This window comes from Myodes glareolus, chromosome 10 (genome assembly GCF_982192425.1).
Source record: "Myodes glareolus chromosome 10, mMyoGla1.1, whole genome shotgun sequence".
NCBI classification, from domain to species: domain Eukaryota; kingdom Metazoa; phylum Chordata; class Mammalia; order Rodentia; family Cricetidae; genus Myodes; species Myodes glareolus.
In genome coordinates this window covers 75,317,739-75,334,721 of record NC_142035.1, presented here as the reverse complement: position 1 = coordinate 75,334,721, position 16,983 = coordinate 75,317,739, and the positions used below count along the sequence as shown (strand labels likewise).

Sequence of the window (16,983 nt, the reverse complement as noted above, 5' to 3'; positions counted from 1 at the left end):
ATTCAAAGAAAAAGATATGTCTGTTAAGATAAAGAGAATTTACCTCTGTATTTTGAGACTATAGACTTTATGACATATGGCTAGATAGGTAACACACCTTTAATCCCAGTACTGGGGGAGGCAGAGGCAAAGAAATCTCTGTGACTTCAAGTTCTACATAGCAAGGTCCAGGTCAATCAGGGCTACATATTGAGACTATTTCAAAATGAATTAAACATGTAACAACTGCAAACTATACTGATATTTAAATCTTAAAGTTTAAATTAGTTTAAGTAATTAACTGGCTGTGATTTACTTTATTCTGGATTTTTTGTTGTTTTTTTTTTGTTTTGTTTTGTTTTCCTCAAGACAGAAACACTTTCTCTGCATGGTCCTGAGTGTCTTGAACTCACTCTGTAGACTAAGCTAGCCTCAAGCTCAGAGATCCACCTGACTCTTCACCCTGAGTACTGGAATTAAAGGTGTGTGCCAACACAACCTCTCAACAGTTTTAAAGACATTTATTTCCCTTTAATGCTATTACATATGCAATTATCAGTGTAAAATAACTTTTAAGGCAAGGTCCTAATGTGTGAATAATTAAAATATTTTAAAGTCACCAAAACAAAAACAAATATAAGCATGGAAATAAATTCTAGTAACTACCTATTGCCAATCAATCTTTAACAGAACACTTGAAAAGTGATCAAGTAAAAAAAGAACATAAATGAAACTACTTATCCATTCTTACCTGTGTAGCTTCTGGTTGTACAGGAACTTGATTAGGTTGGGCAAGTCTAGATTCAGAATGAACTGCAAATTTAAGAACATTGTTACATAAAATCAAATTTCTTTTTAAGATTTTATTTATTTATTATGTTTACAGTGTTCTGTGTTCATGTATGCCTGCAGGCCAGAAGAGGGCACCAGATCTCATTGTAGATGGTTGCAGAGAATTGAACTTAGGACCTCTGCAAGAGCAGCCAGAGCTCTTAACCGCTGAGCCATCTCTTCAGCCCTAAAATCAAATTTCTTAAAAGGAAATCCAATTTTTAAACTTTACCTACATTATTCATAGTGCTAAGGTTAAATTTCTATAATCAAATGAATATTTTCAAAATAAATTGCAAAGTACAACTAAGATTTCAGCTTTCAAATTAGCACTAAGGCAGAGATTATAGATTATAGTGTCACAGTTGTATCTGTTTTGTGCTTTGGCAAAGTAAGATGCTAGTAAGAAAAGTTCAGTAGAAGGTACATTGTAACAGATAATAAATAACCAGTGCCAGTATTTTTGAGAAAGTCCACCTGTGAAAGTAGCGTAACCCCACAAGGTCTGGCAGTTACAATTTCCTAATTCTCACATCCAGGTGGCCTGGTCTGGTCCTGGAGAGACAGATGGCTCAGCAGGTAAAGCACTTGCTGCTCTTCCAAAGGACCTGAGTTCGGCTTCCAGTATCCACAACAGGTTGCTCATATCCACCTGCAACTCCAATTTCAGAAGATCCAACACTCTCTCTGACCTCTGCAGGCACCCAAACACACTGGCATACATATATACACAAATAAAAACAATGTTAATTTTTAAAGTAGTACAAGAAAGTAGTATTACTTATACTCAAGACTTTGACAAGGGCTGACAAAAGGTTCAATGGATTAAGAAACACTTTTGGCAAGGTAGTACTGGTGCACCTCTGTGAGTTCAAGGCCAGCTTGGTCTACAGAGAAAGCTCCAGAACCAGCTCCAAAGCTACAAGAGAAACCCTGTCTCAAAAGACCATAAACAAACAAACAAATAGAAAAGAAACATTGTTGTCATCCCTTACAACCTGAGTTCTTTTTATCTTTAGAACTCTCATGATAGAATTAAAAAATGGTCTGTCTCCAAGTTCTCCTCTGACCTCCATATTGCCCAATAGCATTGTGTGTACGCCCACACACACAAATATTAATAAAACCGAACAATATAAGAGCTCTTGTGTTTCATTTGTGAAGTCATCAGTTCTGTATGTTTGTGTTAATACAAGTGTTACAAGAAATGGCAGAACTAGTTATTAACTGCTTACAGGATAACAGTTCTCAAAGGACTCAAATAAAAGCATTACAAAGGGCAAAATTAACTTTATTCTGCAATCAGTACTGGGTCTTGAATTTATTTCCTCTCTTAAAAAAAAATCATTGAAGGTTTAGGAATAGTTAAAAGACAGACTTTGGTGGCTGATAAGATGGTTCATATGGTTTTAAGAAAAAAAAAAGGCAACTTGTCCCACCAAACCTGATGACCTCAATTGGTTCCTGAGGAACCAACAGTTGGGACAACATACATATAACACCGCATGTGCAAACACATGCATACATGTGCACACACAGAGGCATATATTCTCTAAAAATGAACTATTTTTAAATCATCATTACTAACCAGGAGGGCAAACAAGCTGAGGCATTTCCATGTTTTGAGTAGGGTTCATGGGTTGTGCTGAAACTATAGCAGGATCAAGCGTCTGATTTTCAAAATCCAACATTGAATCCTACAAGTCAGAATATAATTGAATTACGTCAAACAATATACATCTAAAGTTACTGTCAACAGCACTTTCCTAAAATACACTTACCTGTATGAAATTATAGGGCCCCTGCATTTGGGCCATTAGATCTTGTACTCGCTGCCGTCTCACAAGTGGATCTGACTGAGCCACTGGAGTCAAAGAGTGGGGTTCTGGTACTGACGGAGATGCAGCCTGAGGCTGCTGCTGGAGTGAGTTTACCACCTAAAATAAGAGAGGAAAAAGGACTCCAGCATCTTCACAGCTGTTTCCCAAACACTAGACTGTCATGAGGAAAACAAGCTTTAGCCAAAAAAAAAAGTGGGAGCAGACAGGTGGCTAATGGACAAAAAGCATTCCCAGCCAAACCTGAGGACAGGAGTTCAATTCCCCAGAACACACAGGGAGGAAGAAAGCAACTGCAAACTGTTCTCTACCACCACCATGCACCTCATGGTCCAAACCAACACTTAAATAGTATTTTTAAGTTTGCAGAGTGTTGACTGCTCTTTCAGAGAACCTCTTTCATCCTACATCCCCTACAAAAAAAGGTTCCTCAAAAAGAACACAACACATAAACATTTTGGATGAATATAGTGCTTCCACTTTTCTTAACTTAAAATAATTAGCATGTAGTATTTTAGTTTACTACTTTTCAATCTATTTTATTTTAAACTATAGAGGAATATGAAGGGGACTAATGGACTAGGGATGAAAACATATATGGGACTTGTATCAGAGACTACATCAAGAAACAACAGAAATCCATAGAAGTCTAGTAATGAAACAGCTTTTAAGTAAAGTCAAAGACAATAGCGACACACATTTTTTGTGAGGTGGGAGCCCAAATTTTGCACAATATGGTATCAAAGAAACAAATAAGGGGGCTAGAGATAGAATTTCGCAGATACAAAGAGTACTGACTGCTCTTCCAATGGACCATGATTAGATTTCCAGAACTCATACAGTGACTAACAACCACCTGTAACTCCAGTTCAAGGTATCTGGTGACCACTTCTGGCTTTTGAATGGCATTGGGCATATGGTATATAAACATACATTACTGCAAAAACATTCTTCTATATTAAAAATAAATTTTAAAAACAAGATAATCAAAGCAAAACCGTGTACTTTGACAGATTAAATGTGCCAATAATACAAAAAAATAGAAACCTAATTTATTCTCAATATAGGTAAAAATTGCTAACATCAAATGACATTAACCTTATAATACAATCCTTACCTCAACCGTTTCAACTGCCCACTCATCCACTTGTTCCTTCTCACCACTGGTGAACTGTGTTTCTGCCATGAATTGTCGATTGACATACTGAAAAGAAAAGTCAATGTTTAGGATATCTGTTTTAAAGACAGAAGGATAAAAGCAGTATTAAATTAAAAAAAAAATTATACCTCTGTTGATTCAACCTCACTTTGCTCCGTGTATTCTTCTGTTGGTTCAGGTTCTAGAATTAAAAAGGAAATGAAACAAAAGAGACTTCTATAAGTCAGTGAAATTATAATGGTGGAAACCTGTTATATACTTATCTTAATCTACAGAAGGTACAAGAAGCCAAGGGGAGCCACATATATTTGTGTATTGCAACAAATGTACCTCTATTGCTGTAGTAAAGAAATTATGCAATTGCAGGAGAATGAAAGAGCAATTTAAATTGTTTTTACATATATGGATGTTTTTGTCTGCATGTATTGTCTATAGTCCCCACAAAGGCCAGACAAGGATGGCAGATCCCCTAAACTGGAGTTATAGACAGTTGTGAGCATCCTCTGGGTGTTTAGAATCAAACCCTGAGCCGGGCGGTGGTGGCGTAGAGGCAGGTAGATCGCTGTGAGTTCGAGGCTAGCCTGGTCTACAAGAGCTAGTTCCAGGACAGGCTCCAAAGCCACAAAGAGGTTCTATGCATAAGCAATCAGTGTTCTTAAATAGGAAGAAAATCTCCCCACCACCACCACTTTATGCTTAATTTCACTATGAATCTAAAACTGCTCGTTTAAAAAAAAAAAAAAAAGTCTGGGAGCTGGGGAGAAGGCTTGGAGGTTAAGAGCACTCTGACTGTTCTTCCAGAGGTCCCAAGTTCAATTCCCAGCAACCACATGGTGGCTCACAGCCATCTGTAATGAGATCTGGTGCTCTCTTCTGGCCTGCAGGCACACATGCAGGCAGAACACTGTATACATAATAAATAAATAAACCTTTAAAAAAAAAAACAAAGTCTGTAAATGATAACCAAAAAAAGGTGAAAATTTGTTTCACGCATTCAGTTCCACTTAAAAATCTAATCTAAAATAATACTTTACCACCAGATAATCAAGGAATCTAAATATATTAGCGTTAAGTTCTTATACCTTTTCTTTCAACAGTCAGTTTCTTTACGTAATTCCAGAATGAATTACATTCGTTAACAGTAGCTTCTAGGGTGAACATAAAGAAAAATAAAAACCTTCTAGATTGGGCCTGGAGTAACATGCACATACACACACCTGGAGACAGGGTCTCACTATGGAGGTCTGGCTGTCTTGAAACTCACTAGGTAGACCAGGTTGGCCTTGTACTCAGAGATCCACCTGCCTCAAAGCATGCCCAGTTTGGTGCACACCTTTAAACCCTGCACTGAGACAAAGGCAGGCAGATATCTAGGAGTTCCAGACCAGTAGAAGTTATATATTAAGACTATCTGAAGAAAAAAAAAAAGAACAATAAAATTTAGTAATAAAAGCAGAAAAACTAACATCACAAAAATCCTGTCTTGCTGGGTAGTGGTGGCACACACTTTTAATCCAGCATTCAAGAGACAGAGCAAGGCGGATCTCTCTAAATTCAAGCCAATCTGGTCTACAAAGTGATTTCCAGGACAGTCAAAGCTACACAGAGAAACCCTGTCTCAAAAAACCAAAAGACAAATCTGTCTCACTACCCATATTCCACCAATAAGTAGTCTTCCCCTTATGGCTTGACCTAACAGCACTTACCTACACAACCTAAATAGCAACTAGAGTATTTAGCAACTTACACCAATTTAGATAGCTGGTGTTCAAGTAAGTTTTTATCTTAAGCAATCAAATTCTGAACTCGTGTTTTAAAACAGCCCCAAAATTTTGAAGTAGCTAATTGTATTCAATTTTACTCATCAATTTAAGAATGTCCATGAAGGTATTCAGAATATGTAGTCACACTAAACAGGAACTGCAAAGAATCCCTTGCTGTTAAGTTTACAGATCAGGACCATAGTCTACACTCTCTCTCCACCTTCCACCTTAAAAAAAAAAAAATTCACATTATCATATTTTATGTTGTTATGTGATCAAGGCCTATAAGACAAATGATAGGCACTGAATACTTCACACATTACTAACTTATCTTGCCACATTCCAAGTGCATTTTAAAATTTAAATATAGATATAATAACACACACACTTATCAAAGGAAACGGAAAGGCAGGCCAGGACCAAAACTAGAGCTCCTATCTTCCCAAGTACTCACCAGTTTCAGCTACCTGGTCTTCCACTGTAGGTGCTGAGGCTGCCTCTTCCTCCTCACACAGCCCATTCTGATGGCTGTGAGTGCTGTCAAAGTAACTTGACTGAAAAACACGCTCAACAATTTCCTTTAGTGCTTTATCTGAAAAAAAAAGGACATAATATGGATTACAATGTTGCAGTCTGATAACAGATTTGAAAAGAAATAGTTAATAGTCTATAAAATGAAGTAAAATTAATCAACTGTTAGTAAAACACACAAATACATAAATTACAGCATAGTAGGAAGGAAATAGAACCTACTCACACTATTACTAAGCAAGTAAAGAAGGAACAAAGCTAAGATTATTGGTTCATTCAATAAGCATCTCTGTTGCACATGCTGTCCGTGTTAGGCATGCTCTTGGCACTGAAAGAAATGACTCAGAGATTAAGAGGACTTACCTATTGCTCTTGCAGAGGACCTATGTTCAACAGGAGTTGGCTCACAAACATCTAAATGCCAAATCTAAGAGATCTGACACTCTCTTATAACCACCTCAGAAAACTGCACTCCCAAGCATACTCATATAGACACAAACTCACACAAATAATTAAAAATAAATCTCTTATTTTTATCATTTATTGGGTGACGGCATTTCAAGACAAGGTTTCATGTAGCCCTGGTTGTCCTGGAACTTGCTTTGTAGACAACCAGGGCTTTTTAGGCTGGCCTTAAACTCACAGAAATCTACCTGCCTCTACCTCTTAAATGCTAGGATTAAAGGTGTAAGGCACCACAACCAATGCACACTAATCTTAAAACCTAATGGAAGGGGTTATCAAAATACAAAAATGACAAAATTACATGATATAAAATAACAATTAGTCCTCGTGAGGGTGAGACTACCGAACTTTCCTCGTATAATCAATCAAGAGCTAACATAGTTAACTTCTATGGGAAGTTAACTTCTATGGGAAATATTTCATGGCAGAAGAAAAGCCATTTACACACGTCTTGCCCAAAGAAAGGTGTCAAATACAAGAAATAAAGGATGTCACTGAGGCATGCTTTAAAAAAAAGAGTGCAAAAAATAAACCAAAATCTGAATTGCTACTCATACTCTAAAAAAATGTCTTCAATATTAAATAGAAAAGAAATTTTAAAGATTTCTAGCTACAAAATCAGAATTATCTGAAATACTTACAGGTTGTTCCACATACAGGCTTTTCTTTCCCTTCCAGCAAGTCCCACAAGTGAATGGAGGCATGTTCGTACTGCTCATTTAACCTTGTAAATAGCAAAAATTACATTAACTACTATCCAACTGTCAATTATAGCAGTATCTCTGAGATTCTATTACCAGATACCATACCTTAAACTCATGTCCCGCTCGGGGTCTACTAACTTGTAGAATTCATCTAATAATGACAGTTCTTCTTCAGACAATATTGGCACTCCGTTCAAACCTTGTTTCAGATCAGTTCTGACTTCGTCATCTCCCAGTTTATCCAGTATGTACTGTAACTCAAGAACAGTTTTTAAGCGCTTCTGCTCTGCTTCTTCTCTCATAAGCTGCTCCCGACGTGCAGTCTTCTTTATGGTTTTCTGAATCTGCCAAAGAACATTAACGTGAGACATCAGAATTTCAACTTATTACCGTCTACTAACTTCAAGAACAAGCCAACAAAAAATCTATCAATCCCTCCTTGCTGTATTGTATCATCAACAATCATTGATGATATCAGAAAGAAGTTTCAGTATTTGAAAGACAGTAAACAAAATTCAGTCTTTATGAATTGAGAAAAAAAATACTGACAGAGAAAAAAAGGATAAATTAGGTAAAGTATGAAGTATTTTTTTTCTCAGTCCCCCCATCCTTCCCTTGAAAGGCTGAAAGGAGGACAAAGTTTAGAAGAGAAAGGTAAAGTTTTTAAGAGTCATGGCACTATTTTCCTTTACACTTTCCCACCATCTCAAGCTTCACTAGAATAAACTGACATAGGAAAAAAACAAAATAGACATATATACACAGATTATTAGGGGATTGCAGAGTTGTCTTGGGGGGTCAAAGAGCACTGTCTGTTCTTGTAGGGGACCCAGATTCAATTCCCAGAACCCACAGGGCAGATTACAACCACCTCTCACTCCAATTCCAGGGGATCTAAACTCTCTTCTGGTCTACAAAGATACTGCATACATGTGGTACAGACACACATACAAGCAAAACACCCATAAAACATTTTATAACTCATAAAAAAATATAACTTAAAGAGAATGAAGGAATAATGAAAATTGAAATAACAAGGTAGTTTATAATGGCACCAGAAGAAATAAATATCAAAGCAATAAATGAAAAGTAATCACACAGTATACATATATAAAAAGTGATAAGATGTTAAGTTAGCATGGGTAAGTAAGCTTACAAGGTGAAAATGTCTACTGAAATGGATGAGGTTTTCAATATTGGGAGCAGTTTAAATGAGGAAGGTCTCTCATAGGTAGCTGGAAACAGAAAACAGGAAAGTAGTGAGGGGACGCCTTAAAGAAATAACCGCCCATATGTGCGTGTTTACGTACACATGTGTAAACACACATATATACACCTAGAACAGGAAGAACTCAGGCATCTTTTCTGAGATGCTATTCACATATTTTTTTTTAAAGACAAGGTCTCCCCCAGCCTGATATCACTTAGGAGGATAGGTTGGCTGGATAGCTGGCCCCTGGGATCTATCTGACTGTCCTCACTTCCTAGTGCTAAGATTATAAGCAAGTGCCACTATGCCTAGCCTGTACATGGATTCTTGGGATCTAACTCAGGTCCTCACTTTACCAACTCAGACCCCTAGCCCAAAGATTTTTTTTATAATCATTGTGATAAAATATAAGCTCAAGTAGTGAAGATGTGAGTAAGAAAAGACAGATTAAAGCTGGGTTAATGCTACTCTGTCAATACAAAAGAGTCTAATAGTTGTATATATGTAGATTAACTGCATAGCATCTTTTTTAAAATAAACTGTATTTAGAAAAGAAAAGGTCAAAGGAAAAAAATGGTTTATCGGGCTTAAAGTTCTGACCTAAACAAGTACCAGTATCTTTCACTTGGTTATTATGGTTGCTGTGTAACTGCCATGCCCTGTACTAACGTACTGGAAATGTAAAGGTCTAAATTCAAGTGTTGAGAAGTCCTAAGGGCACCACTTTGATGAACTGGTAAATGTTGCTATGGAAAAGGCTGTGGAAATAGAATCACACTCTTCCTCCCTCTTCTGTCTTGTGATACACAATTCTAAGAAAGGTCTTACCAGATGCCAATATCTTGCAAGGTCTTGGACTTTCAGTCAAACTCAAAATACATTTTTATTGTTTACAGATTGCACAATCTTTGATATTCTATAAAAAGGCTCTGTGGTGGTTTGAGTAAGAATGGCCCCCATAGGTTCACGCATTAGAATGCTTAATCATCAGGGAGCAGCAGTATTTGAGAAGGATTAGGGGGTGTGACCTAACTGGAGGAAGTGTCACTGGGATGGACTTTGAGGTTTCAAAAACCCAAACGAGACCCAATTCTCTATCTCCCTCTATGAATCCAAATGTAGAACTCTCAAGATACTTCTCCAGCACCATGTCTGCCTGTGTACTGCCATGAAATAATGGACTAAACAACTGTAACTGAAAGTTGCCTTAATTATAGTGTCTCTTTACAGCAAAACAACAGTGACTAAGATAGGCACAAAAGAAAGGTACTAGTCAAAAAATTCAATTATTGCCAGCCAGTAACATGTATTTAGGGAAAACCTGCCCTTCTGTTGGATCAAGGGTTGATTAAGAGCAGTAAATGTATATATCGGTCTGTCACATTCCTTAAGAACATTGGTGAAATAGTATACAAAAAAATTAAAGGAATTTATGAAAAAATACTTTTATACTAGCTGAGATCTCACATAATTATGTTTATCTTATCTTTAATGCAGTCCTTTTCAAGAAGTGTTCTCGGTTATACAGAATTGGCAATTATATAGGATATAATTGAATTCAATCTCCACAGCTTGCAGAGAACTTAACAGTAGTGATGAGACTAACCCCAAACAATGAAGTTAGTGGAAACTTTAGTATTTTACACATTATCTTTTACTTACATCCTGACTTAGTGCCATGAAACTCCTCTGTAATTCCTTTGCAAATTCCAAATTATTTGTGACTTCCTGGTACTTAGATACAGCATCCTAAAATGACAAAAAAAAAGTTCATTTTCAGTAGAACCCAACTATAAAATTTTCTTTTAAAATAATGAACACTGAACCTTCACTGAAGTAAAACATTAACATCTTTACCAGCTGATCTTGATTGAGCCTTTCCCCTTTGTTCATTCGTTCCTGATAATCATCAAGTTTTCCCTGCATTAAAAAAGGAATAAATTTTATCAGTTTAACCATGTCAAAATGAGAAAACCTAATTGATATTCAATGTCTACTTCAAATTTTGTCTTAATTTTCCAGCTGAAATATATTATATACATAATATATATATATATATATATCCAGTAACATATTCATCTAGCTAAAGTTTAACAGCAAAGTAAGAAATAAACTGAATCACAGACATCAAATAAAAGAATGTAAACCCACAAAATACTGCTTATTTTAGTACTAAAAAACAAACGTCACAAGCCAGACATGACTGAGCATCATGGTAGTTAAGATACTCTTCTACCCAACTGGACATACTGAACATATAAGCTACACTTCTGTGCTTCTAGCCTTCCACCCTTCGAAGCATTCATGTAAATAAATGGCATAAAGTGAATTCATTCAGGAAAATAGTGTATTTGTTCTATTTAACCTTAATTAGCATAAAGCTACCATTTCACCTAGTCGATACACTGTAACCACTTAGCTGCTTCTATGCAACTGAATAGGGTTTCAAAAATCCTGTGGCTTGAAATTATCTTAATTTTTGTAAAGAGAAAACCTTAGCCAGGCAGTGTCACATGTCTTTAATCCTAGCACTTGGGAAGCAGGTGGATCTCTGAGGTCATCTGGTCTACACAATCAGTTCTAGGACAGCCAGAGTCACATAAAGAGACCCTATCTGGAAAACAAAAAAAGAAAGAAGAAAACCCAAAAGGTTTCCCAGGCTTTTACTTTAAAGACTCCTCTCCTCACAGAAGACTCAGACAATGAAACAGTAGTCAGGAAGTCAAACTCTACTGTTAAAAACTAGAGGATAAAAAGCAAACAGAAATAAAGAAACCAATCACAAATTCCTCAAGTTACCAAATTAAAAAAAAAAATTTCTTAGTAAAACAAATGAAGTCACTGTAATAGTTTCTTCTTAGCATTACATAGGTTATTCTGTAAATGTTAACACTTTCTAAAATAAAAGTACCCCCTGGGACTACTATATCAGCATATATAACACAGAATCACTGCTAGGACATAGAATTGAATCACCATGGGAAGATGAGCTAGAAAGGAACTCTGTCCACTACTACATACAACCAAATCTCTACAATGCAAAGACTTTGTTGTTCTAAGTCAGTAAGTCCTGAAGTGAAACCCTCAAACCAGCAACATCAGCCAGGGAAACTTTTAGAAATACAAAATCTTAGTACCAACCTCCATGTTGAGGTCCAACAATCTGCATTTTATCATGCTCTCTGTGATTCTGTACATAGTAGCTAAGTTTGAGATCCATATAGGTCAAACAGAGTAATTCCCTTGTTAATACGTCCAGTAGAGCCCAGAAATTTTAATTTGTGGAAACAAGTTGCTTAAAGGTTCAACTATAAACAACTCAGAAAATTGAATCGTTTAGTTTCTAGACCAACTATAATCTATCCTAGCAACCACTGAGTAAGAAAAAAAAATCCATTCATGGTCTGAATACTTGTTAAGATTTGCATCTGAAATTCCTCCCCCAAAGCATACACCTTGGTCCCAAAGCAGGAGTATCCAGAGACAAGACTTTTGGAAGTGACTAGATGAGCAGTAATTAGTCCTCATCAATGAATTAGTCTATTGATAGGTTTACAACCTGACAGGCAATAGAAACTTGCCAAGTGTCTTGTCCCCAGCCCCTTCCTCTTTTCTGTTTTCCAACTACCAAAGCAGGTTGTGTTCCTCATTCAGATGAAGACAGACTGAAACTGTGAACCAAAGTAAACCTGTCTTCCTTTGATTTTTTCACGTATTTCACCATAACCACGGAAAGCTTACTCACATTGAATTACCACCTTTACTGAAAAATGGTGCTTCTATTAAATCTTAGTCAGAAACTAAAGTCCCAGAAGTTAAAAGTGGTGTATGATTTAAGTCAGTAATGAATTCAAAAACTTGTACTAGACAGAAAGCCTCAACAGTCTGTTATTTTACAAAACAAACAGTTTGCCACACTAGTAAAGTTAAATTGCTAAGTAGCTTTTGGTGAAGGAAAGTGATGCGATTATTCCACTGCCCAACACCACCAGTTAGTGGTACCTTAAAGATAAGATAGCTTTCAAACAAACTAGAGACAAATGAGCTTTTGCTCTTATTTCTTACTTCCAATTCAAATTAAGTTCAACTAGAAATTTATGCATTTGGGTTTAAATTCCACATTATAAATTAGGTTAATAAATTTAGCAGGACTGGCTACACTAACAAGTAAAACATAAAAGAAACAAAGGGGGAAAGATAAAGGACAGTAGACAGATTTGTTCTTCCCTACTTCCAGAACATGGCCATCTAACAGAGTGACAAAAACAACTACTCATCCTAAGCACAAAACATTGGAAGACTTTCTCCCCTGCAAAATGGAGCTCTACTCACAGCATAAAGAGGTATCTTCATTAGAAATCCTATCATAATATTAATTAACACTAATCTGTCCTTCATGTCTTGAAACACCAATTGTGCAATTCAAGTTAGAGTTTCTTCTTCAAAAAGTATGTGTGTGTGTACACACACACACACACACACACACACACACACACTACATATATCGAAATGTATTAAAATTTTTCATTTATAGTACCATACGAGAAAGAAAAAAACCAGGGCATTTCCCAAATAACAAATCTTTTAAGAGAAGCCATGCAGTAGAAGTATGACTATATTCAAAGGTCCAGACTTTAAGAGAAATAACTGTACCAAGTGCTATTCTGGCCCATTCTAACTCCAGTTTCTTTATTCTTTCAAAAGTCAGCAGTACTACATGAAATTCTAACTCTGAGATAGAAGTAAAATAACTTGTCATAATAAATCCCAGAAAAATCATGTGTACCTCAACAGCCCATCATTTAGGTCACTACATTTCATTTCTGCCACTGCTTCCGTTTCCCAACCTGAGATTATGAGGAGCGGCAGTTTATCTTAAGTTTCCATCCTTCCCAGAGTTCTGTATTGCCTTCAAAGTCCCTTCACTGACATAGGCTTTTAAAAGAATACAGAAAGGTGGGTATCTGTGACAGATATACTCCCAAACATTACTATTATAGCCAACAATTCCCACTAAAAAAACCATCTTTAATTTTTTAAATTTCTGTTTTATGTGTATGAGTGTTTATATGCACGTAGGTATGTGCACCATATGTATACCTGGTGCAGTGAGGTCAGAAGAGGGACTCAGAACGCTGGGAGCTAGTAAAACAGAATTACAAATGGTAGGTCGTAAGTAACCATAAGCACACTGGAAATTGAACACAGTTCCTCTGTGCAAGAGCAACACATGCTCTTAACTGCTGAGCCACGCCAAAGAAACCATTTTTAATTACGCATTTTCAAAGAAATCCAAATGTGAAACTCCAAAAATACTGAAATTATTCAGCTGCAACTAGCCTCAGGAAAAGACACCACCTGAAAAACTGTGCTTGCTACTCAGGGAAAACCAGGTAACTCCTGTTCTTAACTAAGACTCTAACCTGAAGCAGATAAAAGTGAAGCCTAAAATAAAAAATAAAGCACCTAGCTAAATTTTATGTTCCCAAGTCAAATAAATCCAGTAATACTTTAAAACCCATAAATCCAGACACAGAAAGGTAAAAATTTCTCTTCCCCTTCATTAGTGAGTTCTCCAGATACTATTTCAAGTTACTAAGGCTTCCATTCCCCGCGTCATCACCTAGAGAAATGCCACCTCTAACTGTCTAAGCAATGGGCAGCTACTTCCTACACACTCTCCACTGCGAACTAGTGGCTGATAAAATTCGTAAAAGCAGCAAAAATTGTCAGTTTTTCAGAGAATAGTGGAGAAAACACGTACAACTCAGAAGATCTGTAACAGTTCTCTTCAAATGCTGAAGGCCTGTTCATGTAGCATTAGTCTGCCCTAAACAAAAAAGTATTAAGAGTGTAAGAGGAAGGTATTTCTCGGTATTTATTAGATGTTAACTAATCTCATTCTATTTTTTTCAAACAGGTTATATATACAAAAGTTTTATTTCACAATTTAAAAAGATAATCCTGCAAAACCCTTACTCACTGTCCATGCAGAAATGGAAGCAACTGACCCTGGTAAGAAAAAGAAAATTTAGTCAGAGTTCCAACACCATCTACTTTGATCACACTCTTACAAAATCTGAAGCTGGGCTAGAGATGAAGCACACTGAAACTTAGTGTGCTTTTGCCTGGTATGTCAAAGGTCGAGTTCCATCCTCAGTACACCACCTAAAAGTCAAAAGCTGAAAGTTGAAAAATATAATGGTCACAAGGTTTTGGTTTTTGTTGTTATTTTGTTGGTTCTTTTTTTAATACTTAGAACTATTTGCTGCTTTCTTTAACAAAGTTATTCAAAAGGGGGAATCTGCACAACTGGAAAACACAGTAGCAGGTCGGCTCAGGCTCAAAGATCATCCTCATGCTGGGATTAAAGGTGTGTACAGTTTGTCATTGCCAGAACCTGGAAACATCCTAAATGCCCCTCGACCGAAGAATGGATAAGGAAAATGTGGTACGTTTACACAATGGAATACTACACAGCAGAAAAAAATAATAACAGCTTGAATTTTGCAGGAAAATGGATGGAACTAGAAAACATTATTTCGAGTGAAGTAACCCAGACACAGAAAGTCAATTATCACATGTACTCACTCATAGGTGGTTTATAAACATAAAGCAAAGAAAAACAGCCTACAAACTACAATCCCAGAGAACTTAGACAACAATGAGGACACTAAGAGAGACTTACATAGATCTAATCTACATAGGAAGTAGAAAAAAACAAGATCTCCTGAGTAAATTGGGAGTTTGGGGAGGATTAAAGGGAAGGGGGGAACAGAGGAAAATGTAGAGCTCAATAAAAAATCAAAAAAAATAAAGGCGCATACCACCACCATGTGTCAAATTTTTAAATTTCTATGTTGGAATAAGAATACATTAAAGAATGCATTGTCTAGCAATTCACAATGGTTCTCATTCAAGGAACTACATTCAAGAACTGACCTCTATACTACAACTATTGACAAAATCCTGCTTACACTACCAGAAATTTCTATTTGTTCTACTTGTCTACTCATCAATTCTGCCCACCTGAAAAAAATTCAAGGTCACTTTAAAAAAAGAAAGAGCCAGGCAGTGCTAATCCCAGCACTCAGGAGGCAGAGTGCAGGCAGATCTCTGTGAGTTCAAGACCAGCCTTGTCTACAAGAATTAGTTCCAGGACAGCTAGGGTTGTTACAGAAACCGTCTCAAAAAACCAAAAAAGAACGAGAGAGAGAGAAAGAGTGTAAGGGTTTTGTTGGTGATGATGCAAACATTTCTAGGTAATGACTTAGTCAAAGTGAACAATCCTATTTAGCACATATTATGTGTAAGGGCAGAACAGCAGAATGGTTTACTAATAATCTTTACCTCCAACAAGGCAACCACCAACTTTAAAAAAACTTCAGGTGGCTGGGCAGTGGTGGCACACACCTTTAATCCCAGTTCTTGGGAGAGGCAAGCAGATCTCTGTGAGCTAGGAGGCCAGCCTGGTCTACAGAGCGAGTTCTAAGACAGTCAGGTGTACACAGAGAAAACCTGTCTCAAAAAAACAACCAAAACCTTAAGATGAATAACCTAGAGCAGTATATAAAGGTCCGAAGTAACAAAGCTAAGGGAAACAGAATTCTTTAGCAAACTGATGAACAATCAATTACACCTTACCCTTTCCTCAGGAATTGTTAATTTTTAAAAATTGATTTATTTTTATTTTGTATTCATTGATGTTTTGCCTGCAAGTTTGTATGAGAGTGTCATAGCCCGTGAAACTAGCGTTACAAACAGGTGTGATCTGCCACATGGGTGCTGGGAATTGAGCCTAGGTCCTCTGGAAGAACAGTCAGTGCTCTTAACCATAATCTAAATCTCCCACCTACCCAAGGAATTACGAATTTTTAACGCTATCCAGGAAAGTCTCTTTCTCCCATACTTTTCTACACATGCTTTATAAAAAGCACTGGCATAGCCAGTGGGAGAATGCAAACTGAAGCCAGGTAATTCTGGGCTGAATTTTGTTTTTGTAACTCCTCACTCCTTAACTGCATGCACATTATGTAGTGGAGAACATACACTATGCTACACTAGGAGCTCAGAATCTAAGAACTAAGACGAAGAGTTGTATCTGCTCCTCAAATTTTCCTGGTTTACAACATTTCAAGATTGAGACTGGCAAATATATAGATATACACCTGAGCCTACCAAGTTAAAAAACACTTTAAGAGTTTAATTTCAACTGGGCAACCTGTTATCTCTAGCACTTGAGATGAGATAGCAGGAGGAGCCAAGAGTTCAAGGTCATCCTTCTACATTGCAAACTTGAGGCCAGCCTTGACTACATTAAATCATTTGCAAAGATCTGGCAAAATGAATGAGTCAGTAGAGGCACATACCACCAAATCTGATGATCTGAGTTCCATTCACAGGGTCTACAAGAGGGAAAGAAAACCATCCCCCAAAGTTTTCTCTGACCTCCACAAGCACACTGTGACATGTGTGCTCTAGAGTATGTATACATACTCTATGT

General features: G+C 36.8%; 1 protein-coding gene across 1 annotated transcript in view; it reads right to left on the bottom strand.

Annotated features, from left to right (window-relative positions):
• Caprin1 (cell cycle associated protein 1) overlaps positions 1-16,983 on the bottom strand; it is a 33,404-nt gene that overhangs the window by 9,504 nt on the left and 6,917 nt on the right. Inside the window, exons 3-12 of the mRNA XM_048443641.3 lie at positions 10,338-10,400; positions 10,143-10,229; positions 7,376-7,614; positions 7,208-7,290; positions 6,025-6,162; positions 3,936-3,988; positions 3,766-3,852; positions 2,592-2,747; positions 2,399-2,507; positions 731-792 (exon numbers count right to left, since the gene is read on the bottom strand). Coding sequence (XP_048299598.1) covers positions 731-792; positions 2,399-2,507; positions 2,592-2,747; positions 3,766-3,852; positions 3,936-3,988; positions 6,025-6,162; positions 7,208-7,290; positions 7,376-7,614; positions 10,143-10,229; positions 10,338-10,400 — 1,077 coding nt within the window. The remainder of the gene's footprint in view (positions 1-730; positions 793-2,398; positions 2,508-2,591; positions 2,748-3,765; positions 3,853-3,935; positions 3,989-6,024; positions 6,163-7,207; positions 7,291-7,375; positions 7,615-10,142; positions 10,230-10,337; positions 10,401-16,983) is intronic.